The sequence below is a fragment of the Sciurus vulgaris genome (genome assembly GCF_902686455.1).
Source record: "Sciurus vulgaris genome assembly, chromosome: 5".
In the NCBI taxonomy this organism is placed as follows: Eukaryota; Metazoa; Chordata; class Mammalia; order Rodentia; family Sciuridae; genus Sciurus; species Sciurus vulgaris.
The window spans coordinates 159,775,410-159,801,223 of NC_136465.1; the positions used below are offsets into that span (position 1 = coordinate 159,775,410).

Below are 25,814 nucleotides of genomic sequence, written 5' to 3' on the forward strand. Positions count from 1 at the left end.
AGGAAAGTAAACTTTTAATAGGAAACAATGAAAAACTAAGATGAGGAAGTTACTTATAATTATGGGTTAGTCTTTTGGTCTTATCAAAATATATGTAAATGATTGAATGAGACAAAATATAAATAATAACTTACTGTTTTCTCAGTATCAAATCTGTGGTGCGTACCATGTTAACTACTCTAAACTTTTTATCTTCACAATTCTGCAATGTATCATTACTATTACTATTAACATCATCATTTAGCTAATTTAATGATCAGGGCAGTCTTTACCAAAAGAGAACTGGGATTTAAACATAATCTGTTTGAATTTAAAAATTCATGTTCTCTATAAGCTTCAAGTTTAAAAATATGTTGAAGAAATTGAAATAATTCTTCAAAATGCATCCTTAGTGACTTAGGATGATAATTACTATGAAAATAAAGAGACTTCCAAAGTTTAGAAAATAAGAACCAGGCAAGGTACTAATGGGCTTACAGAATCAAGGGCTGAATGGAAATCTTTTTCAAGGTTGTAATATATTTATTTCACCAACAAAGAATGGATTATAGGAAAAGGTATAACATGTCATTATTGGTTGTATTCTGCACGCAGGATAGTTCCACTTACTGGTATCTACTTCTCACTGGTTCATTACTTTCTTTTAGAGACTTTCATTTCCTGTAAAATTCATTTCTCAAATATTCTTGCTTTCTCTAAAACTATGTTTTCTGTTATTAATTATTTGATAGCATAGGCCGGCAGCTATCAACTAAATGAAGCTATTGTGAAAATGTAAACAATCAAAATTTTTGAGCTTTTAAAAGTATACATGGTAGAAATGAGAATTCCTGCAAAGCAAAATGAAGGTAACATCACTTTTTAAAAATCTAAGCCTTAGACTGAAACAGACCATATAGTTATCTTTTTTATTTGCTGTTACTGACTTAGATTCTATCATAGAAAATTCCTGCTAGAATTACCTGCTAGAAGTTGAATGAATTCCAAAATTCTTCAATCATGGACCAAATGGTTTCATGATAAAACATGTTAGGAGCATGAGTAATTTCAGAAGTTTTTTCTAGGTTACTAGCCCACTATTTTTAGAATTAATTTGCCCTTCAATGTGAAAAACATTTCCTTGGACACAGAGATAAATGCTCTGCACCACTGACACATCTTTTTAAGTTCAGCCTCTTGCCTGCTTTCCTTTGGCATTAAGTAGCAAAATGGGATCCTTTTATAATGGGCAAACTGTCCAAAGTCTTCACTCCAAACAAAAACAAGATTTCCCAAATGTGCACCTTAAATAGAATTACAAATTAGGCATTAAGGCAAATGAAGAAGGTAAATGTGAAAATTCTAGCAAAAGTGGTCAAAATTAACTTTGTTATTACCCAGAAAATGAGGTTAGAAGAAAATGGAATAATTACTAAACTTTAAAGAAAACATTATAATGAGCTCCTGAGTGTAAACTGTTGATTCTCAGGGAGATCATAATGTTGAATTTTTCTATTGGGAAGCTTAAAGTTCAAGCAATTATAAAGAGATCAGAAAAATGAAAAATATAAAAGTAAAAACTGGCTGATGTTGTATCTTTAGATTATACAAAATAACTTCACAATTTTAAAAAATTCAAAATACAAAACTTAACTGTTTTGAGGCATTTACTACTTTGAATATCTTAAAAGACTGCCCACAATATCAAGAAATATTTCAGTGTCAAACACTTTATAAGAACATGCAAAAAGAGGATTCAAGATGGCAGATTAGACAAGCCTGAATTCCTAGTTGCTCCATGGCCTGGAATTCAAGCAGAGGGAAAAATGTGAGTGAAAGAGTGATTTCACTAAAATTCAATGCTGGACAGTTAGAGTGTCTTAGCGACTCATGAATGTGGGTACAATGAACAAAGAAGAAAGCACATTAAAGCCAAGCCAGTTGCAGCAGTGGCAATGGTTCACCACAGAGGGGAGGGAAAACAGAGAGAAACACAATAGACAGATTTGTTATGGAAAAATCTAAGATCTAAAAAGTAGACCAAACTTAGCTGATTCACAGGCTGCACCATGAACTGGTATTTGAAAAGTGTTCTGTATTTCTCAACTGGCAAACAAAGAGCTGAGGTGGCAGATATCTTAAGACAACCACAGTTGAAGTTTGCTGCTACAGAGACAGGAGATCACAGCAAACATGGCCATAGAGTCCCAGAAAGTGCCTCCTATGCAACTTAAAGCATATCTAGCCAAACATGAGTGAAACAGGCACAGAGGATTGTACCCAGTGGGATTTAGTCAGAAAAATGAAGGGGAGCCCAACTCAACTTTTCCTTTGAGTGTGGCGGTTTACATGACCAACTGAAGTGGGTATGAAGACACTCAGCAACCAAGTCTGGGAAGGCTATTTGTGAGCAGCAGAGTATGTGGAGGCCTGGCTTCACTGCCCCATGAGTAGAATTCCTGGAAGGCCCCTGAGATCCAGACTCCTGGTATAAATCAGCATCTGCCTGTCCCTAGGGGTGTTGATCTAATCTCTCCAGAACAGATACCACACAACAAAGCTCCTAATGCCTGGTTAAATCTAAGTCCCAGCCACCACTCACGGAACTTGAACTCTGTAGCAGCCCATGCTGGGAATGCACTGATCTCATCTGTACAAACAAAACTCCAATAAACAATACTTTCCACTCTATTCTACCTTATACTGGTAAGAAGGGAAGCGAGAGCTATTTCAACCAGCTTTAGTATTAGGCCACTTCAACTGGCAGCTTGGTGAGCAAACCAAAAAGGAAGGGACTAAAAAAAACCCCACCCCTTGCTGACCTACTCGCTTGCTCTCTCTCTCTCTCTCTCTCTCTCTCTCTCTCTCCCTCTCCCTCTCCCTTTCCCTCTCCTCCCTCTCCCTCTCTCTCTCTCTCTCTCTCTCTTCTCTCTCTCCCCCTCTCTCTCAGTACATAGCTCAAGAAGAAACAGAAAGAAAGACAAGTGGCCCTAGGCAGTGACCATCCATTCTTCTTAACCACCATAGTGGAGATGATTTCATTTTTCATTAAGAATCTTTTCTCTGTGTTTTGTGTGTGTGTGTGTGTGTGTGTGTGTGTGTGTGTGTGTGTGTGTATTCCTTCTGGGCTGATTGGTTCAGGAACAAACATATTTTTAGCATTTTTGATGTAGTTATTTTTCTGTGCTTTATCATTTGAAGGTTAGGGTTCTTGGCTTGTTTATTTTTGTTTATTTTGTTTTTGTTTCTCTTCTTTCTCTTTCTTCTTTCTCTTTCTCTCCTTTCTTCCCCCACTAATGGCCAAATTCTCCTTTCTCTCTCCCTTTATTTTTTTTTCTATTTTTTAACTGTTTTATAACCATCACCTACTACACCTCTTCTCCTTTCTCTGTTCATTTTTTGACCACTGTAAACTCTCTTTGACCTTCCTATAAAATTTTCCTCTTAACTATATTTTTATCATCTTTTATAACTAATTGGTTTATAAAATTCTTGACCCCATCATTCATGTTTCTGCAATTATTACTACTGTGGATGACACAGTTGACACCTGCTGTTTGCTTTGAAGCCAGATCTAGTTCATGGTTATTTATTATTTTTGGTGATGACAATTGCTGATCCTACAATTCCCATTTTTTGTGGTAATTATAGTTGTAGATATCATAATAGGAACCCAATATTTATCTTAATGCTGTATGTTGTTTGAATTTTATGTTATTATTGTTTGTTCCCCCTATTCTGTGAGGTTAGGGAACCTACAGAGACACTGCAAGGTCATATGGTAGTGACTCTGCTGCTGAACTAAACTCAGCCAAAGGCAGCACACATTGTTCTACACAAAAATTAATGACAATCAACCTTCAGCTATACTTTAATACAAAGAATAGAAGTGAAAAAAAAAAAAACAAAAAACAAGGCCCTGGGAAGGAACGGTCAGACTGGACTCGCAGGTCCCACTCATGGACAGACACTACTATAGAAAAAACAGACATAATTAACATAAAGCCTGTGAAAACCACCCCTACAAGGGGGTCTCAATCTAGATCACTCTAGGATAGGCTGTGTCTGAGAAAGGCCCACACGTTAGAGTAGAAGAGAAATATATCCCACAGATGCCTAAAACCCAACACAGGAATATAAGAAATATGAAAAAAAAAAAAAACAAGATAACATGGCACCTCTTCAAGTTAATGATTCGCCAGCAACTGACCCCAAATATATTTTCAGTGCACAAACTACCAGATAAAGAATTCAAAACAGTGATCATAAAAATGATCAATGAATTCCAACAGAGTACAGAAAAGCAACTGAATGAATTAAGGAGGTCAGTACAGGCTAATAGGAGAAATTCAATAAGGGGGTAGAGTTATTTTAAAAGAACCAAAATAAATCACATTAAATGTTCAGTCAAAAGTCTATCTAATAGAGTAGACCATGCTGAAGACAGAATCTCAGATCTAGAAGATAAAGCAGATAGACTTGAATATTCAAATAGTATTCAAGAAAGAAAATGTATAATCATGATCAGAATATATAAGAACTCTGGGACAACAGCAAGAGACCAAATTTAAAAATCACTGGAATTCAGGAAGGTTATGAGATGCAGGCTAATGGAATGGATAACCTCTTCAGGAAAATAATAACAGAAAATTTTCAAAACCTGAAGAATAACATGGACATCCAGATTCAGGAAGCATTCAGAACTCCAAATAGACAAGATTCAAAAAAGAACTGCTCCACAACACATAATTAAAATGACTAAAATACAGAACAAGGATAGAACTTTAAAAGCCTTAAGAGAAAAATATCAGGTGTCATTCAGAGGTAAGCCAATAAAAATTACTTGTGATTGCCCAGCACAAACTCTAAAAGCCAGGAGGGCTTGGAATGATGTGTTCCAAGTCCTGAAAGGAAATAACCGTTAACCAAGATTGCTATACTCAGCAATGCTTCAAAATTAAAGATGAAATCAAAACCTTCCAACCTAAGCAGAAACTAAAGAATGCATGACTCCTAAGCTGGCACTACAAAACTTACCTAAAGAAATATTCTACACAATAGAAATAAAAAACACACCCCAGAGCTCAGATGAACAAATCTCATGAAGAGAAACCAAGCAAATAAGAAACAGAACAAAATTAACAATTAGAAATAAATCAAAATGGCAGAAATTAATAAACATTTCTCTATAATAAAATGTAAATGATCTCAACTGTCCAGTTAAAAGACATTGGTTGGCACAATGGATTCAAAAACAAGATCCAACTATGTGTTGTTTCTAAGAGATTCACCTTACAGGCAAAGACAGACACAGGCTGAGAGTGAAAGAATGGAAATTTATACACCATATGAATGGAGCCCCAAAACAAGCAGACAATGCAGAGTTCAAACCATAATTAACCAGAAGAGACAAAGGAAGGTCATTTCATACTGGTATCAGAAATAATCCAACAAGAAGATTCAACAATAATAAATATTTATACCCCAAACATGGGTGCAACTAATTACATAAAAGAGATACTACTTTAATTGAAGCCTTGAATAGACCCCAGTACAGTAGCACTGGATGATTTTTAATACACCTCTCTCACCATTAGAAAGGACATCAAAACAACCTCAGTAAAGACCATTTGGATCTGAAAAATAATGTAAGTCAAATGAACTTAAGAGACATCTATAAAATATTTAATTAAACAACAGCTGAATACATTTTCTTCATAGCAGTTTATGGAACCTTTTGTTGGACTAATGACACGTTAACTAACTCAGGCTGGCTCCTTACTCCTTCGAGAGTGAGCAAGATCAAGGCCTCAAAGGCGGTTTCAAAGTTTAATGACGATAAATTGGACCACCGTCAGGGATTCGTTAACAACAGTTCCACAAACGTGATCAGTTCCTGCTTGCCATATAGTCCTATGGGACTCTGGCCTGTGTGAACCGCCCCCCCCAATGCCTTGCTGACCTTTAAGCTGATTGGTTCCCGCCTAGCTCCCACCCTACATAAAAGCTGTGTGAATTCACTTATGAGTTCTAAGAGTTTTCTGGTGGAATTTCCAGGTTCCTCTAAATATATAATCATGTCATCAGCGAACAGGGATAGGTTGAGTTCTTCTTTTCCAATTCGTATCCCTTTAATTTCTTTGGTTTGTCTAATGGCTCTGGCCAGAGTCTCAAGAACGATGTTGAATAGAAGTGGTGAAAGAGGGCATCCCTGCCTTGTTCCAGTTTTTAGGTGGAATGCTTTCAGTTTTTCACCATTTAGAATGATATTGGCCATGGGCTTAGCATAGATGGCCTTTACAATATTAAGGAATGTTCCCACTATCCCTATTTTTTCTAGTGTTTTGAGCATGAAGGGGTGCTGTATTTTATCAAATGCTTTTTCTGCATCTATTGAAATAATCATGTGATTCGTGACTTTAAGTCTACTGATATGATGAATGGCATTTATTGATTTCCGGATGTTGAACCAAACTTGCATCCCTGGGATAAAACCCACTTGATCGTGGTGCACTATCTTTTTAATATGTTTATCTATGTGATTTGCTAAAATTTTGTTGAGAATTTTTGTGTCAATGTTCATTAAGGATATTGGTCTGAAATTTTCTTTCCTTGATGAGTCTCTGTCTGGTTTAAGTATCAGGGTGATATTGGCTTCATAGAATGAGTTTAGGAGGGTTCCCTCCTCTTCTATTTTATGGAATACTTTGAGAAGTATTGGAATGAGCTCTTCTTTAAAGGTTTTGTAGAACTTGGCTGAGAACCCATCTGGTCCCGGACTTTTCTTTGTTGGTAGGCTTTTGACAACTTCTTCTATTTCAGTACTTGAAATTGTTCTATTTAAATTGTGTATGTCCTCCTCATTCAGTTTAGGTAATTCATATGTCTCTAGAAACTTGTTGATATCTTTGAGGTTTTCTGTTTTGTTGGCGTATAGATTTTCAAAATAGCTTCTAATTATGTTTTGTATTTCAATCCTGTCTGTTGTGATATTTCCTTGTTCATTCCGAATTTTATTGGTTTGGGTTTTCTCTCGTCTTCTCTTTGTTAGTGTGGCTAAAGGTTTATCAATTTTGTTTATTTTTTCGAAGAACCAACTATTTATTTTGTCAATTTTTTGTATTGTTTCTTTTGTTTCAATTTCATTGATTTCAGCTCTGAGTTTAACTATTTCCTGTCTTCTACTACTTTTGCTGCTGTTCTGTTCTTCTTTTTCTAGAGCTTTGAGCTGTAGTGTTAGCTCGTTTATTTGTTGAGTTTTACTTCTTTTATTAAATGCGCTCCATGAAATAAATTTCCCTCTAAGTACTGCTTTCATAGTGTCCCAGAGATTTTGATATGATGTTTCTTTGTTCTCATTTACCTCTAAGAATTTTTTAATTTCCTTCCTAATATCTTCTGTTATCCATTCATCATATAATAGCATATTGTTTAATCTCCAGATGTTGGAATAGTTTCTGTGTTTTACTCTTTCATTTATTTCTAACTTCAATCCATTATGATCTGATAGAACTCATAAGTGAATTCAGTAAAGCAGCAGGTTACAAGATCAATGCCCATAAATCCAACGCATTTTTATACATAAGTGATGAATCTTCAGAAAGAGAAATTAGGAAAACTACCCCATTCACAATAGCCTCGAAAAAAATAAAATACTTGGGAATCAATCTCACAAAGGAGGTGAAAGACCTCTACAATGAGAACTATACAACACTAAAGAAAGAAATTAAAGAACACCTTAGAAGATGGAAAGATCTTCCATGTTCTTGGATAGGAAGAATTAATATTGTCAAAATGGCCATACTACCTAAAGTGCTATACAAATTCAATGCAATTCCAATTAAAATCCCAATGATGTACCTTACAGAAATAGAGCAAGCAATTATGAAATTCATCTGGAAGAATAAGAAACCCAGAATAGCTAAAGCAATACTTAGCAGGAAGAGTGAAACAGGGGGTATCGCAATACCAGATCTTCAACTCTACTACAAAGCAATAGTAACAAAAACGGCATGGTATTGGTACCAAAATAGAAAGGTAGATCAATGGTATAGAATAGAGGACACGGACACAAACCCAAATAAATACAATTTTCTCATTCTAGACAAAGGGGCCAAAAATATGCAATGGAGAAAAGATAGCCTCTTCAACAAATGGTGCTGGGAGAATTGGAAATCCATATGCAACAGAATGAAACTAAACCCATATCTCTCACCATGCACGAAACTAAACTCAAAATGGATTAAGGACCTCGGAATCAGACCAGAGACCCTGCAGATTATAGAAGAAAAAGTAGGTCCAAATCTTCACCTTGTTAGCTTAGGATCAGACTTCCTTAACAGGACTCCCATAGCACAAGAAATAAAAGCTAGAATCAACCACTGGGATAGATTCAAACTAAAAAGCTTTCTCTCAGCAAAGGAAACTATCAGCAATGCGAAGAAAGAGCCTACAGGGTGGGAGAATATCTTTGCCAATCATACTTCAGATAGAGCACTAATCTCCAGAATCTATAAAGAACTCAAAAAACTCTACTCCAAGAATTCAAATAATCCAGTCAACAAATGGGCTAAGGAAATGAATAGACACTTCACAGAAGAAGATCTACAAGCAATCAACAAACATATGGAGAAATGTTCAACATCTCTAGTAATAAGAGAAATGCAAATCAAAACCACCCTAAGATTCCATCTCACCCCAATTAGAATGGCGATTATCAAGAATACAAGCAACAACAGGTGTTGGCGAGGATGTGGGGAGAAAGGTACACTCATACATTGCTGGTGGGGCTGCAAATTAGTGCAGCCACTCTGGAAAGCAGTGTGGAGATTCCTTAGAAAACTTGGAATGGACCCTCCATTTGACCCAGCTATCCCACTCCTTGGCCTATACCCAAAGGACTTAAAATCAGCATACTACAGAGACACAGCCACATCAATGTTCATAGCTGCTCAATTCACAATAGCCAGACTATGGAACCAACCTAGATGCCCTTCAATTGATGAGTGGATAAAGAAACTGTGGTATATATATACAATGGAATATTACTCAGCCATAAAGAATGATAAAATTATGGCATTTGCAGGCAAATGGATAAAATTGGAGAATATCATGCTAAGTGAGATAAGCCAATCTCAAAAAGCCAAAGGACGAATGATATCGCTAATAAGTGGAGGATGACACATAATGGGGGGGAGGGAAGGGTTAGTGTTAGGGTTAGAGTTAGGGTTAGGGAGGGGGGCAAGTATGGAGGAAGGAAGTACTGTATAGAGGGTAAAGAGGGGTGGGAGGGGTGGGGGGAAGGGAAAAAATAACAGAATGAATCAAACAACATTACTCTATGTAAATTTATGATTACACAAATGGTATGCCTTTACGCCATGTACAAACAGAGAAACAACATGTATCCCATTTGTTTACAATAAAAAAAAAAAAAAAAACACCCTAAGATTCCATCTCACCCCAATTAGAATGGCGATTATCAAGAATACGAGCAACAACAGGTGTTGGCGAGGATGTGGGGAGAAAGGTACACTCATACATTGCTGGTGGGGCTGCAAATCAGTGCAGCCACTCTGGAAAGCAGTGTGGAGATTCCTTAGAAAACTTGGAATGGACCCGCCATTTGACCCAGCTATCCCACTCCTCGGCCTATACCCAAAGGACTTAAAATCAGCATACTACAGAGATACAGCCACATCAATGTTCATAGCTGCTCAATTCACAATAGCCAGACTGTGGAACCAACCTAGATGCCCTTCAATTGATGAGTGGATAAAGAAACTGTGGTATATATATACAATGGAATATTACTCAGCCATAAAGAATGATAAAATTATGGCATTTGCAGGCAAATGGATGAAATTGGAGAATATCATGCTAAGTGAGATAAGCCAATCTCAAAAAGCCAAAGGACGAATGATATCACTAATAAGTGGAGGATGACGCATAATGGGGGGGGGAGGGAAGGGTTAGTGTTAGGGTTAGAGTTAGGGTTAGGGAGGGGGGCAAGTATGGAGGAAGGAAGTACTGTATAGAGGGTAAAGAGGGGTGGGAGGGGAGGGGGGAAGGGAAAAATAACAGAATGAATCAAACAACATTACTCTATGTAAATTTATGATTACACAAATGGTATGCCTTTACGCCATGTGCAAACAGAGAAACAACATGTATCCCATTTGTTTACAATAAAAAAAAAAAATAAATTAAAAAAAAAAAAAAAGCTGTGTGATTTCCTCAATAAACGAGTTCCTGCTGTGACTGGTCTCCCTGACATATCTGATTGTCCGCCACCCGGAGGGCTGGGAGCAGGTGTTCAGTCCTACCTATCCCGGTCTGACCCTGTTGGGGAGTGTCCCCTTCCCTTGCCGCTGGTCGAGAAGGGCAAGGGGGCTTAAGACCCCGACACCTTTTCCAAAATAGACCATTTTAGACCATAAGCAACTCTTATTACAAAAAAATTGATATAATTCCTTGCATCTTATAGGTCATAATGGAATAAAATTAGAAATCAACATCAAAAAATCCTACAGAAACTATAAAGGCCTGGAGATTGAATAATACTCTTTTGAATAATAAATGGGTGATAGAAGAAATCAGAGGAAAACACAAAAATTTCTTAGAATGTAATGAGAATAGTGATACAATATACCAGAACCTCTGGGACTCTATGAAGGCATATCTACAGCTTCAAGTACCTACATAAGAAAATCAGAAAGATTCCAAATAAACAACCTTGTGATGTCTCTTCAAGGTCCTTGAAAAGTAAATCAATTTCAAAACCAGTAAAAGGAAGAAAATAATTAAGATCAGATGAAATCAATGAAATTGAGAACAAAAAAAAAAAAAAATACAAAGTATCAGTGAAACAGTTGTTTCTGTGAAGAGGGAAACAAGACCGATAAGCCCTTAGTCAAACTAACCAAAGAAAAAAGATAGAAGACACAAACTAATACAGTTAGAGATAAAAAAAAAAAAGAAGAAATTGCCACAAACATCACAGAAATCCAGTGAATCAAAAACATATACTCCAATAAATTGGAAAACCTAGAAAAAATGGATACCTTTCTAGACACATATGACCTACAAAAATTGAATCAAGAAGATATAGCAAATCTCAATAGACCAATAACTAGTAATGAGATAGAATCAATAATTTTAAAAAAGCTATTCAACAAAGAAAAGCCCAGGATCAGATGAGTTCTCATCTGAATTCTACCAGACCTTTAAAGAAGAACTAATCCCAATGCTTCTTAAATTATTCCATGAAATAGAAAGGGATGGAACACTTTCAGATTCATTCCATGAAGCCATTATCACACTCATACCAAAACCAGATAACTACACATAAAGGAAAGAAAACTATAGACCAATATTTCTGATGAAAATAGATGCAAAAATCCTTAATAAAACATTAGCAAATTATATTCAACAATATATTAACAAGATTGTATATCATGACCAAGTCGGTTTTACCCCAGAGAAGCAAGAATGGTTAAATATATACAAATCAATAAGGATAATTCATCACAAAATAAAATTTGGAACAAAAATCACTTAGTTATCTCAATGGATGCAATAATTCATCACATAGATAAAATTCAGGACAAAAATCACTTAGTTATCTCAATACACACACATTTGACAAAATCCAGCACCCATTCATGATAAAAACACTGAAGAAACTAGGGATAGAAAGACCTCAACATCATAAGGGATATACACATACAAAAGAAAAAAAAAAAAAAAAGAGAAGAAGGAAAGAAAAAACCCAAAGTCAACCTCATAGAAAATGGGGAAAAATTGATAAGCATTTCCTTTAAAATCTGGTACAAGAAAAGGATGTTCATTCTCACCACTCCTATTTACTATAGTGCTAGAAATTCTAACCAGAGAAATTAGAAAAGAGAAGGAAATAAAAGGAATAAAAATAGGAAAAGATGTTAAATTATCAGTTTGCTGATGATATGATCCTACATTTAGAAGATCCAAAACACGCCACCAAAAGACTGCTAAGGTTAATAGTTCAATTCAGCAAAGTAATAGGTTACAAAACCAACATACAAAAACCAGTAGCTTTCCTGTATACCAACAATGAACCTGCTGTAAAGAAATGAGGAAAATAACCCCATTCACAGTAGCTCCCCCAAAATAAAATACCTAGAAATAAATCTAACCAAGGAGTTGAAAGAACTCTACAATGCAAACTACACAACACTGAAGAAAGATATTGAAGAAAACATTAGAAGACAGAAAGACCTCCCATGCTCATGGATAGGCAGAAGCAATATTGTTAAAATGGCCATTCTATCAAAAGCAATATACAGATTCGATGTATCAAATTACCAAAGACATTCTTCACAAAACTAGAAAAAACAATCCTAAAGTTCACTAGGAAGAATAAAAGACCAGAATAGTCAAAGCAATTCTAAGTCAAAAAAGCAATGCTGGAGGCATCACAATACCTGAATTCAAATTGTACTTCAGAGCTACAGTAACAAATGACATAAAAAGACATGTATATCAGTGGTAAAGAGAGAAGACAGGGAGACAAACACATACCTATAGTCATCTGATCCTTGACAAAGGTACTAAAAATACATTGAAGAAAAGCAGCCTTTTAAACAAATGGAGCTGGGGAAACTGGTTATCCATACATAGAGGAATGAGACTAAACCCTTATATCTCACTCTGCACAAAATTCAACTCAAAATTGATCAAAGACCTAAGAATTAGACCAGAAACTATGAAAATCCTAGGAAAAGGTAGAGTCAACACTCCAACATATAGGTACAGGCAACAATTTCCTCAGTAGACTCCTAAAGCTCAGGAAATAATGCCAAGAGTAATTAAATGGGAAGGTATCAAATTAAAAATCGTCTGCAGAGCAAAGGAAACAATCAAGAAGACAAAGAGAGAATATACAGAATGGGAGAAAATCTTTGTTACCTAATATTCTGACAAAGTATTAATATTCAGAATATATATAGAACTCAAATACAAAAAAATCAAATAACCCAACCAAATTAATAAATGGGCAAATGAATTAAATAGATACTTCTCAAAAGACAAATACTAATTACCTACAAATGTATGAAAAAATGTTCAACATCATTAGCAAGTAGGGAAATGCAAATCAAAAGTACACTGAGATTTTACCTCATACCAGTCAGAATGGCAGTCATCAAGAATACAAACAATATTAATAATTACGTGATAAAAGGTTATTAATAATTACGTAATAAAAGCATATAACAGTGTAAAGAACAGTTCTACAATGTTGGTGGGATTGTAAATTCACACAACTACTATGGAAATCACTATGAAGTTTCCTCAGAAGACTAGCCATGAAACTACCATATGACCCAGTTACTACACTCCTCAACGATATTTATCCTAAAGAATTAAAATCGGCATATTGTAGCCATGCGTGCATACCCATGTTTATAACAGCACAATTCTAAACAGCCAAACTATGGAACCAGTATAGGTGTCCATGAAGAGATGAATGGATAAAGAAAGTGTGGTATATATACACAACTGAATTTTATTCAGCCATAAAGAAGAATGAAATTATGTAATTAGTAGGAAAATGAATGGAACTTGAGACCACTAGATTAAGCAAACTAAGTCAAATTCAGAAGGTCAAGAGTCATATGCTTTCTCTCATGTGGAAACTAGAAAAGAAAAGTGGGGGATAATCACATGAAAATCAAAGGGAGATCAGTAGAAAGAGAAAAGGCACTGGGGTGGGAGAAGGAGAGGGAGGGAAAGTGCTGGGGACAGATACTGGCCAAATTATATTGTTTTGTGTGCGTACAGTAATACATAACAACAAATCCCACCATTTTGCACAACAATAACGCGATAAATTTTTTTAAAATATGGAGAAAAACAAAAAGAGCATGCACACGATAATACTACGCATTGATGGGGTACATCATAATGTATAAGAATCATTAAAACTTGGGGGAAAAAGAAACAGCATGTTCAGTGAAGCCCCTTTTCCACATGAGTAGGTTAAAATAACTGCTTTGAAAATAGTCCTCTCAATTACACAGAATTATATGGAGGAATTTAAAATATATTGAGGAATTTGAAAATCAATAAATAATGAGACATAATTACTATATTCTTATAGTAATTTCCTTTACATATGTTGTCAGGAATCAAACATGGTATTTGTAGTATAATACTTCCTTGTTATCAGTGAAAGAGATAAATTATTACTAAGAAAGATATAACATAAAGTACTAATGATTTTAAGTTATGAGGAAGTTCATAATTTAGTTTAACTGGGTATTTCATTTTGTCTTCAAGACAAACTTGTGAGGCACTCATCCTTTGAGAAAAATCAAAGAGTTACAAAGATTCCATCTTGGAACTCTTCTCAGAGATCTACATCAAAATGCAGGTCTCAAACAGACTTTTTCATGTCTTATGTCCTGTTGTATCAACTCAATAAATGTTTATTAAACATATGAGAGGGAGCTAAAGATACACACATACACACACATTGATATTTTTATCATGAAGTAGTTTATAAGCAAATCTAAGAAAGACTATGCATAAAAAAAACAGCAGATTATAGAATTTATATATGGACTTATAAATATAACAATGATATATGATCTAAATGCTGGGTCTAAACAGAAAAATGAAAAAAGATTGTGAAGAATGGTTTTAACAAGGTAAAGAATGTAGAAAAAAGAATTCTGTACAGATAAAACACTGTGAACATAGAAATAAGGAAAGACAGGCATGTGTTTATCTAAGACATTATTAAAAGATAAAACTATAGATGCTGCAACTAGAAATTGAGGGACTTGACTGTGAGTTAAAAGTTCACATTTAATTTTCATAGTGAGAACAAGTACTAAGTTTGAGTAGGACAATGGCATGATCAGAACTGCACTTAAGGCATACTCATTTGGCAACAGTGATGAAAATAAATTGGAGCAGATGGACACTATAAGTGGCTCTTGTAATAAATGAGGTAAGAGGTCATGAAAGTCTAGGACCACAGAAATGGCAGGAATAATGAAAAGGGGAGAGTAAGTCAATCTGGACAATATTAAGGAAAGGCAAGATGACCAAATGATTAGGATCATGAATTTGTAAAACATTAAACCTAAATTCAGATCTCAGATTTACCTTTTGGTAGCTCTATATTCCTGGACAAATTGTTTTATTTCTAATTCCCAAATTGAGGACTGAAAAAAAAAAAAAAAACTGTCTTTTGGGACTGTGGAGAGGAATAAAGAGATGATTTTAGCATGCTTTTATAATGCCTAATATCTAGTTAAAACTTAGTGTTTAATAAATGCTAGTGTCTCGTATTACAATTCTTTTTCAGAGATCATAGTTGTTAACTATTTATTGACTTTTAGTGGCTACATCTCACTGCTGGTTCACAGAGCAGTTGTTGTCACAGAAATACCTAAAACTTTTTTTTTTTGTTTTTTGAGATTGGATCTTACTATGTTGCCCAAATCAGTCTCAAACTCCTGAGCTCAGGAGATCCTCCTGCCTCAGTCTCCCAAGTAGCTGGGACTAGTGTACATCACCATGCTTTACTTAAATTCTCCCCAAATTTTGCATGAACTACCCTCCCAAATTAAATATCTTCCATCTTGTATTTATACTACTGTTTTTTTAGGAATCTAAACATCAAATTTTATAGTAATTTCACTAATTTTGTGTTTTTATTTTGAGCTAATAACTTTTAGATGATTTATCATATAAGTTCAATTTGCCATACCATGTTTGCTATTCCTAAGGTGTGCAAATTTGATTATAAGAGAGAGATATCTTCTTCAAAGAAAAATACTAAGACCAATCCAAGAACCAAAAAAACTTTTTTTAACTAAATAATTTATCTGTGAGTTTTTTCTCCATATTTTTTATTGGTGCATTGCAGGTATACATAATAGTGGGATTTGTTGTTACATAATTGTGCATGCACACAGTGTAACAATATATTTGGCCAAAATCATTACCCAGTATTTCCCTTTTCCCTTCCCTCATTCCTCCTCTGGTACCTTCCCTCTACTCCACTATCTTCTATTTTCATGAGATTCCACACATACACACACCTTTGTTTTCCTTTTTCCTCTCTAGTGCCTACATGTAAGAAAAAATATATGACCCTGGTCTTCCTGAGTTTGGCTTATTTCCCTTAACATAGTGGTCTCAAGTTCCATCCATTTTTCTGTAAATGACATAATTTCAGTTTTCTTTATGGTTGAATAAAACTCCATTACATGTATATACCATATTTTCTTTATCCACTGATAGACCATATTTTCTTTATCCACTGATGGACATCTAGGCTAAAACCAATATTTGAAATGTCACTTGAGAAATCCTTTCAACATGGGCATTGGTGAATATTCAAAAGTTTGAACAAAGTTGGACAAAGCCTATGAAACATAAAAATTAAGATGGCATGTCTTTAACAACACAAAAGAAAACGACATAGCTCTTTTCTATAGCTGACAGAAAACTATAGTAATTTTGTTTTTAATTGATGAAAAGTTTTGGGTATCAAATAACTTCTGAAGGTCACCCACTATTAAGTAACTAAAGAGGCTTGTGAAGCTGAGTCTGCAACTCACAATCTCCCTAAGAGAGATGGCTGAGATTCTGTGCTTGGTAAAAAACATTCTCCTTGAATTCTGTAATTAATAATTAAGCATGTTTTACACCAATCATGGTTTATTTACAAGAATATATGTATTTTTACATACAGTGTTTGACCTTTTATTCACTTACTCATCCAATGAACTTTGAGAACTTGCACATAATGCACTGTGCAAGGTAGGATAAGATGACAGGTTAATCAAACAAAGATCCAACCATCAAGGAGTCTATAACAAATAATATATAAAGGCATACACCTATAAGACAAAGCAGAAAAAGACATGTCTTGAAATGTAAAAGCAATTGTGTTAGAAGTTCAGAAGAATGAGTTTACTAGTACTCATATATCTCAAAGATCGAACTAAATTCAATATAAATACAAAAAGTTCCTACTGAGGTGAGTGTAGAGACAAAAATCTAACAATTTTGATTCCAGGTTTTTATTTACATGTATTATAATATATATTTAGTACATCTATGTACTTGATATTGTTTCAAAGTATTAACACAGGTCAACAGAATCCTAGTTCCGTGTATTCCCTGATTCCTGGAAAATCTGTTAGGAGAATCCAAATCTTGGCTGAATACACAGCAGCCTTGAGTCACAACTTTCAAAATGGTTTAACTATATAAGACATGACGTGTTGAAGTTAGAACACCACATCAATTCCTAATGAGATAATAGTTACTACTGCTTAAAATTTAACTCCAACTATAAAAAACAAATTACATATGCTAAAGAATCAGTTATAACCCTGTAAGAACTCCCCACTATTATGTTTTGGAATATCCACTTTCAAAGGTTCTCTGACTCTTATAGGAACTGGGAGAGATAGCCATTAAGGACTGTCACAATTCTGAAATGGGTACATACCTGATCACAAGTTACCATGTGTTTGAAAGAAAACTTTGTTTCAGAAACACTAATTGTTTTTAGGAAATCCAACCTGACTCAATTGACCTTTAAGACTTGATGATTTGGGCACCAAATTAAGTATATATTCCAAAACCAGGAACCTTCCTCTGGATAGTGCTCTCAAGGACTTTATAGAAGTTTAGTGTAAATGGAGATCTTTCAAGGTGAATCTTGAAATCCTGACATATTAAAATATCTCATATTTCAGAGGGCTGACATATAATTAAAGATTTTACAGAGGAAAAAAAAGTAAAATAGCAGAAAGGAAGTGTTCTGGCTGAGTGATACTGCACAAAACACACCAGCACAATGTACCCCCCCCACACTTTTTTTTTTAAATTTAGCGCAACCCCTTTTAAACAAAATATTCCGGATGCTGCTTATGTCCACGTTCTCCCTCAGGAGGAAAAAAGCTTGCAGCATTTTATCCTGCAACCTTCTTATTTATTTCTTAGAGACACAGGATAATGAAGTAATAATGCTTTTTCCATTTTAAATCTAAGAAAAAAAATATTTTCCTGAAAGCTACATCAAATCTGCTCTACTGTTCTTCATTAGCTAACCTTTGTCATGGTGTGTTCACATGTAAGAATTGTGTACATTGTCTAAACATGTGGAGAAAAAAAAATCAAACTTAGGGCTTGGGAAAATAAATGAAGATAACAGATTTCATAGGCTAGTAAAGAATGTGAAGGTATTTATATTTCTTCAAAATCTACATGTTATATTACATAATATCCTAATTCAACTTAGAAAATTGTTTCATATGCATATTATAAGAGTATTTAGAACAGACTGCTGGATTAAAATGTGTGTAAAACAAAGGTACTTTTAACTTGAACCAGCCTTTACATTAAATGCAAAGCCTCTGACTGAATATATTCAATTGTATTAAGAATTTAATTTTAAATTCACTTATTTAGTAAAACTGTTCAAACTACCACCTTAATGTTAATACTTACAAAACCAAAGATCTCCAGTACAAAAATAAAAGTTCTTACATAAGATGTCTGATTTTATATTTGCATTTCTGACTCAAGAGTGCCCTCTATTGGAAGAAAAAAGGTGATAAAAGTTACACTGAACTAAGGAGGGCAAAAATACTCCCAAAATTCAAGTCATATCACATTTAATATGTAAATACAATTGTGAATAACAGGAATGCTTAAAAAAACATGTTTTCCTTTCATTTGATCTCATCTGAAATACTTTAGGAATTATTTTTCATATTACAATGAACAAGCTGGGTGTTTAGTACTATCTTAAACACTGTGAACTTGGAAACTCATCACAACTCTCCATGCTTCCACTTTCTCTGCTATAAAATTGGAAGAATACTACTATCTCAGAGGCTTATTGTGAGTCTTCCATAAGTGCTAGGTTTTATCTTTACTTACTTGAAAATATTTACAAATATTTTCAAAACTAACTCTCATAGTAAACCATTCTCTTCAAATTATATGCTAATTCTCTCTGCTATGCTTTTGTACAGTCTTTTTTAGGCTGAAACCTCTCATTCATTCCAATACAAGTCAAGGCACATTTCCCTTTCCTCCAGGATTCATTTTAGTCTCTCCCTATCAACACATGCAGCTTTCAATGAATACCTATAAATCTTCACTGATCTCTCCCTTAAAAAGAAAATTCCTTTAGCCACAGAGTATCTTACTATAAGAAATGTAGCTGGGAATTTAAATATTGGCATTGATTTTAATCTTCACTATGCCATTTTAAATCTGAGTCATGTCCTAAATCTATAACTTCACTGTTAAAATTGCTCAATAGAGCCTAAATCATGTAAAGCATCAAAATAGGAAATACCAAGCACCCACTAAATATAAAATCGCAATATATATTTGTTTTATATGTTAGTCTTGTCTGTACACTGTATTGAAGGCTCCATGGGACAGGCATTTTGAACTTCTTGAAATCAAGGACCATATTTCATTTTGTTCTTATAAATCTATAACTCCAAACACAGTAATAATTATCTGTATTGGGTGATATTGAAGTATTTCATTAAGGTTCCTGCATAATTTGAGAGGATAATTCAAGACAATACTCCAGAAACACAATTTTGATGAATGGAAACAAATATATAAATGAAAAGAGAATGAAAACAAATAACACAGGTCACAAAGAAGGGCCAATATAATTAGATTACTTTGTAAACATTCAATAACAACTTTCTAACATATTCATTTTCTAAAAGGCCAGTTCCATTGATGTCTTTTATCTGCCCAAAATCCTTTAGATTTTTCTCATTTTCTAAAAAATAAAAACCAAAATTCTTCACTTGACATTCAAAATTATCTATGGCCTGACTGTATTATCTTCTAATCTTATTATGGCCTTCTAATCTTATTTTTCATCTTTCCCTTCTCAAAACTCTACAGCTCCAAATAAATAGAACTACTTGCTGTTACTCATAAATATTGTCTGCTTTTCTGTCTCATGTAACTTTTAATGTTTTCTATGACAACAGTTGCAAAAGCACTATTATAAAGGTTTGCCATGGGAACAAAGGGTGGTATAGGAACATAAGGGCTCACATTTCAAGAAGTTAAATTTAATTTATAAACAATTTCTCTCTTGCCACTATATCAATAGTCTTCTGCTTATTAAAAAAATTGAAAAAGATTTTGGCCATCTCTCCTCCAAACTATATCACCCTCTCAATATCAAAAGCTCCTGCTGTCACCCACTGAAAGCTTCTGTCATGATTTCCAAACAGAGTGCACAAACTCCAGAGAACATAAGTTACTGAGTAAAAGGGGAAAAAAAAAAATCACAGCTTCTATTCTTCTATTCCTTGCCTTTCTTGTTTTGAATTTATTGGGTAATAGATGTCTCATCTAAATGATACATAATTTATAAACATACATTTAGGGATGCTCACTAAAGTTTCCACACTAAGGGTATACACAACAAGAAAGGTTTAGAAACCATTGGTTTAGAAAATTAGGACTTTTGGAATAGCTTGGAAAATTTTTGTAAGTTTAGAACTAGAGAGCAAGAAGATACCAGTTTAGAGAAATATTTAGAGAATTAGAGTCTGAATATAACAGATATAAAATATCTGAATATATTAACAGATATAAAAACCCAAGTTTAATGCCTCAGTTATGCAGGACAAATGTGTTTTAACTTCCAAGTTATAATTTATAAGTAACTTTCAAGAAAATGCTAAAATGCAACTGCTTTGTAATTTTGTAATAGCATATTATTTGTTTTAGATTTTCAAATGGAATTGTCTAATGTATCATGAACATTTCATTAATATAAAAATTTTATTTTACAAAACCTACAAGTATTCAGTACATGTAAAAATTACTTATAACTACTTGGGGGGGGCTAATAATGTGATATGTTACAAAATACAGTGTAGGAAAAAAAGAAAAGAAACAAAAAAAAAAAAAAAAGCTGGCCTAGGAGGTAAGTTTAGCCATGGAACTAGATTAGCAAATGCTCTTCAGGGAAACTTCATTTTCAAGTAGGAAAATGAAGTAAATGTTCTCAAAATAGATATGGATAATCACTTTACTTCAATTTGTTTTAGTTTTCAATAATAATATGGAATACTTAACACTCTATTATTGGCTTTTGAGTAAAGTATAAAGTTTCTCTAAAGTTCTAAGAGTGAGTAAATGGTTTATATCATAATAATATATTTTCTTTACTACCAGTATATACTATCAATCCTTTCTCTATAGGACAAAATTAGATTTATAAATCTTAATTTTAAGTTGATTGATTCTCGACAGTTTTGCTTGCTATTATGTTAATATAAAAATCCACAATGAAGGTTGGGGATGTAACTCAGTGATAAAGCACTTGCCTAGCATGTGTGAGGCCCTGGGTTTGATCCTCAGCACCACATAAAAATAAATAAATAAAGGTGATTGTGTTCATTTATAACTAAAAAAATTTTTTAAAAATCCATAATGAACAAGAATCTCTAACTCATACTTTAGACTGTAAGCTCATAAAAGAGAATCCCCTTGGGATTTTCAGATTATGAAAACATACAGATTCAATTTTCGACATCTTTCTCCTATTATGACTTAAGGAGTGATTGAGGAGCTAGACACATAGTTTGGCTCTCTCCTTCTTCTTAAAGAGGGATTAGACTGATTCTATAGAGAAAATGGGGAAGAGAGACAAAAGGCAGTTTCTTTGGGAACCAGTATAATTATGTTCAATAAAACTAAATGAACATAACCAAAGAAGCTATGATTCCCGTGTTACGAGAGTCTGACAGAGGAGAGACCATCACTACATATGCAGTAAGCATAGAACCCCAATGCACATCAGAGAAACACTGAAGAGAGACTGGCATTTGATAATGGTGGAATCCAAAAATCTAACACTGACCCAATCCCATGCCATTTAAGTGTACATACTGAACTAGCAAAGACAAATGCATCGTCTTCATTTTCCCCCTTACTTACTACACTCTGGCTTCCATTTTTCCCAAGTTCTTCCTCTGAAATCTTGCTCAAGTTATCTAAGTAGTGGTCTGATATTGTATGGCACAAATCTTCAAAAGAATAATCCTTTTCTTGACAGAGTTTTATTTCATCCAAGAGTTTTGATAGTTCTCCAGTCACAGTTTCACCTGTAAAAAGATGGCAATTTTATCAAGTTTCAAGAAAGACTAATGCTGAAACTTAAATAGTAAAAATATGAAAACTCTGGTGCTGGTACTCAAAATATGACAAGAATAAGTAGTCACAGACATCTGGCAAAAACAAAGTATTAAACAATAATATAAGAACATTAACAGACAAAAGAGATACTGATTTTGCCTGTATTTATTCTTTCTCAAAATAGAAATAAGTCTTGAAAGTTTACATATTTGTAATATATAAAAATACCTGGAATTATAATTCCTATAGCTTTATTTATTAAAGGAATTAATTTTTCAATAATCTTTTACTAGCACTTCACTGACAGAATCACTTGATGATTCATTAGCAAATTTGAAATGATACTGAGAGTCTACTTCCTGGTTTCAATAAACATAAATAGAACTTTTTAAAATAATTATACAAGTAGATAATTATAACTATATATATGATATAAAGGGAAAACACAGAAGGAACAGATAACTAATACATATAACCTGCCAAACATGAATATTTCATAGGTTACATGCAAATATTCACTTTTCTTAGCACTCTCAGAAAAGTACTTTATTCCTATAATTTATTCTGAAAAAATATTTCCAGCATTTATAATATAGATATTATTATTTTTATTCTGAAATAAAAACATATTTAAGATCAGTTGACCACAGATGTGTGGGTTTATTTCTGGATTTTTAAATTTTATTTCATTGGTCCGTGTCTGTTTTTTATGCCAGTTCCATGATATTTTTATTATTATAGCTCTTCAACAAGTGTACCAAGAACTGACAATACATAAAAATGTATGTAACAAATGGTGTTGAAAAAATGGAATATACATATATAGAATACAAAATCAACTTAAAATAAATTAACTTAACTGTGGGCCTGGAACCTCAAAACTCCTAGAAGAAAACAGAGAAAAAGCTTCTTGACATTAGTCTAGACAATGATTTTTTTTTAATATGACAGCAAAAGTATAGATGACAAAATCAAAAATAGAAAAGTGGGACTGCATCAAACAAAAGTCTCTGCACAGCAAAAGAAAGAACCAATGAAGTAAAAGGGCAACCTATGGAACAGAAGAAAATATTTGCAAACCACAGACCTGATTAGGGTTCAATATCCAAAATATATAAGGAGCTCAAACGACTCAATAGGAAAACATCAAATAACTTGCCTAAAAAAATGAACTAAGGTCCTGAACGGTCATTTCTCCAAAAAACACATACAAATGTGTCAACAGGTATAAGAGAAGGTATTCAACATAATTAATCATTAATCATCAAGGAAATATAAATCAAAACCACAATGAGCTATTACCTCACACATTTTAGAATGGCTATTATCAAAAAAGATAAATGTTGGTAAGGTTTTGGAGAAAATAGTGGGAATGCAAAATGGTATAGCTATAATGGAAAATGATCTGATGGTTCCTCAAAAAATTAAAAATAGAACTACTAGTGATCCCACCTGTAGGTATTTAACCAAAGCAAATTAATCATAACTTAAAGAAAGATGTGTGCCCCCATGTTCATTGCAGAATTATTCAGAATAACCAAGATATGAAAACAACCTAAGTGTTTATTGTTAAATGAATGGATAAAGAATATACTGTGTGTGTGTGTGTGTGTGTGTGTGTGTGCGCGCGCACGCACTGTCCATTTTGTGGTCTGTGTGTATGTCTGTGTACCTAAGAACTATTATCCAGTCTTCAGTCTTAAAGAACATCCTGGGCTGGGGTTATAGCTCAGTGATAGAGTGCTTGCCTATCATGTGTGAGGCAGTGGGTTTGATTCTCAGCACCACATATAAATAAATAAGGTCTGTGGACAACTAAAAAAATATTTTAAAAAAACAACATCCTATCATTTAAGACAATATGGGTAAAACTGGAGGACATTTTGCTGAGTGAAAGCAGACACAGAAAGTCAAATACTGTATAATCTCACATGTAGAATATAAAAATGTCTAACTCATAAAATCAGAGCGTAGAAAAGTGGTTGCCAAGGGCTGAAGGGTGGAGATAATGAAGAGATACTTATCAAAGGGTTCAAAATTCAGTGACAGGGGAATGAAAAAATTCTAGAGATTTAATGTGTAGTATGGTGACTATAGTTAATAATACTGTATTATATACATGAAATTTGCTAAGATAGATATTCAGTGTTCACCACCATCAAAAAAAATTAACTATGTGAAGGTATAAATTTGTTAATTAACTTTATTATGATAATCAATTTACAATGTATATGTATATCAATATTATACTGTATACTGTAAACATAAACAATTTATTATTTGTCAAGTAAACCTCAATAAATCTAGAAAAACACATTTATTTTAAAAAGCTATAAAATATCACTTCATATGAACATCATTACCACAGGGGCTGCTATCTGCTTTGCTCACCGCTATATCTCAGGGCTGAAAATGGTTCCTAGCAAGTAGTAGGAACTATATAAATGTTGACTGAATAAATGTATAAAATATAAAGAATAGGTTATAACACTTGAAATTTTTACAACTGTTAGCCCTCTTATGCATACACAATAAATTATACTATAAGTGTAGTATAGTTTCAAGGCTTTATAATTATTTACTCACTTTTGGTCTTTTGGGAAGGAGATTCAACAGGCGATGAAATGTGGGTTTCTTGTGTTGTTTCTTCCTGTACATGCTCTTCAAGGACCGTTGCTCTTCCCACGCCTTCTAAATATTCTGTGTATATATGTGTTTGAGATTACATACTTGAATTCACTTATGTTAAAAATTAATAAACTTTTTTTACTTCTGGTGATCCATCTTTCATTTATTTCCTCATATCTTAAAAATATCATACATTTTCGAATAACTTTAAAAAAAACATAAGTACTTCTTGATGTGCCATTAATTTGAGATTTTTAAATTAAAAAAAGATACTTTGGGAAAAACTCATGAACCCTTTCTTTTGAAAACTAAACTTATCCCATTATTTTCTTAAAACTAAATAAATCTGAGGCTGGGGATGTAGCTCAGTGGCAAAATGCTTACCTAGCAAGCATGAGGCCCTGGGTTCAATCTCCGGCACCACACAGAATAAATAAATAAATACATACATACATACATACATACATACATATACATGTACATCTGTTGAAGATGCAATAGCATCCTAGTCTCCCTAAAATTTTTCAATCTGAAGATTTAAAGCTCTCTGAAAGATCCTTTGAATAGACCTGATTATTCAAACATCTCTGTTCACCTCTATTGAACAGAAATGTTCAATTCAGATTAGTTAAACCACCTGTCAGGTAATATGAATGAAATGTGTTGTTTATTTTATAATAGTGTTATAATCTTGCCAGAAAAGCATAATTTACATATTTAACTTTATTTCCACAAAATAATATTCACTCCCATTATTCTTGGAGTAATGTCCCACACTCAACCTTTCCTTTTTCCTTTTTTGATAGACATAATACTAGTAATAGCAGTAAAAACATAAATATGGCTTACTATGTATGCAGTACTTGTATATTTAGAATCAAAGGACAATTCTACAGGACAAGTGTACTAGGAAAACAAAGCAACCTCTGGAATTCTATCCTCAACATTTCTAAACCATGAGACAATTATGTAGATTGAATGACAATTTTGTAAAGTAGTAA

General features: G+C 33.7%; 1 protein-coding gene across 9 annotated transcripts in view; it reads right to left on the reverse strand.

Moving 5' to 3' along the window:
• The window catches only part of ANKS1B (ankyrin repeat and sterile alpha motif domain containing 1B), a 1,201,009-nt gene that overhangs the window by 932,181 nt on the left and 243,014 nt on the right, over positions 1-25,814 (reverse strand). For all 9 annotated transcript variants that reach the window (XM_079141356.1, XM_079141354.1, XM_079141351.1 and 6 more), the window contains exons 7-8: positions 24,772-24,885; positions 21,988-22,154 (exon numbers count right to left, since the gene is read on the reverse strand). In XM_079141356.1, coding sequence (XP_078997482.1) covers positions 21,988-22,154; positions 24,772-24,885 — 281 coding nt within the window. The remainder of the gene's footprint in view (positions 1-21,987; positions 22,155-24,771; positions 24,886-25,814) is intronic.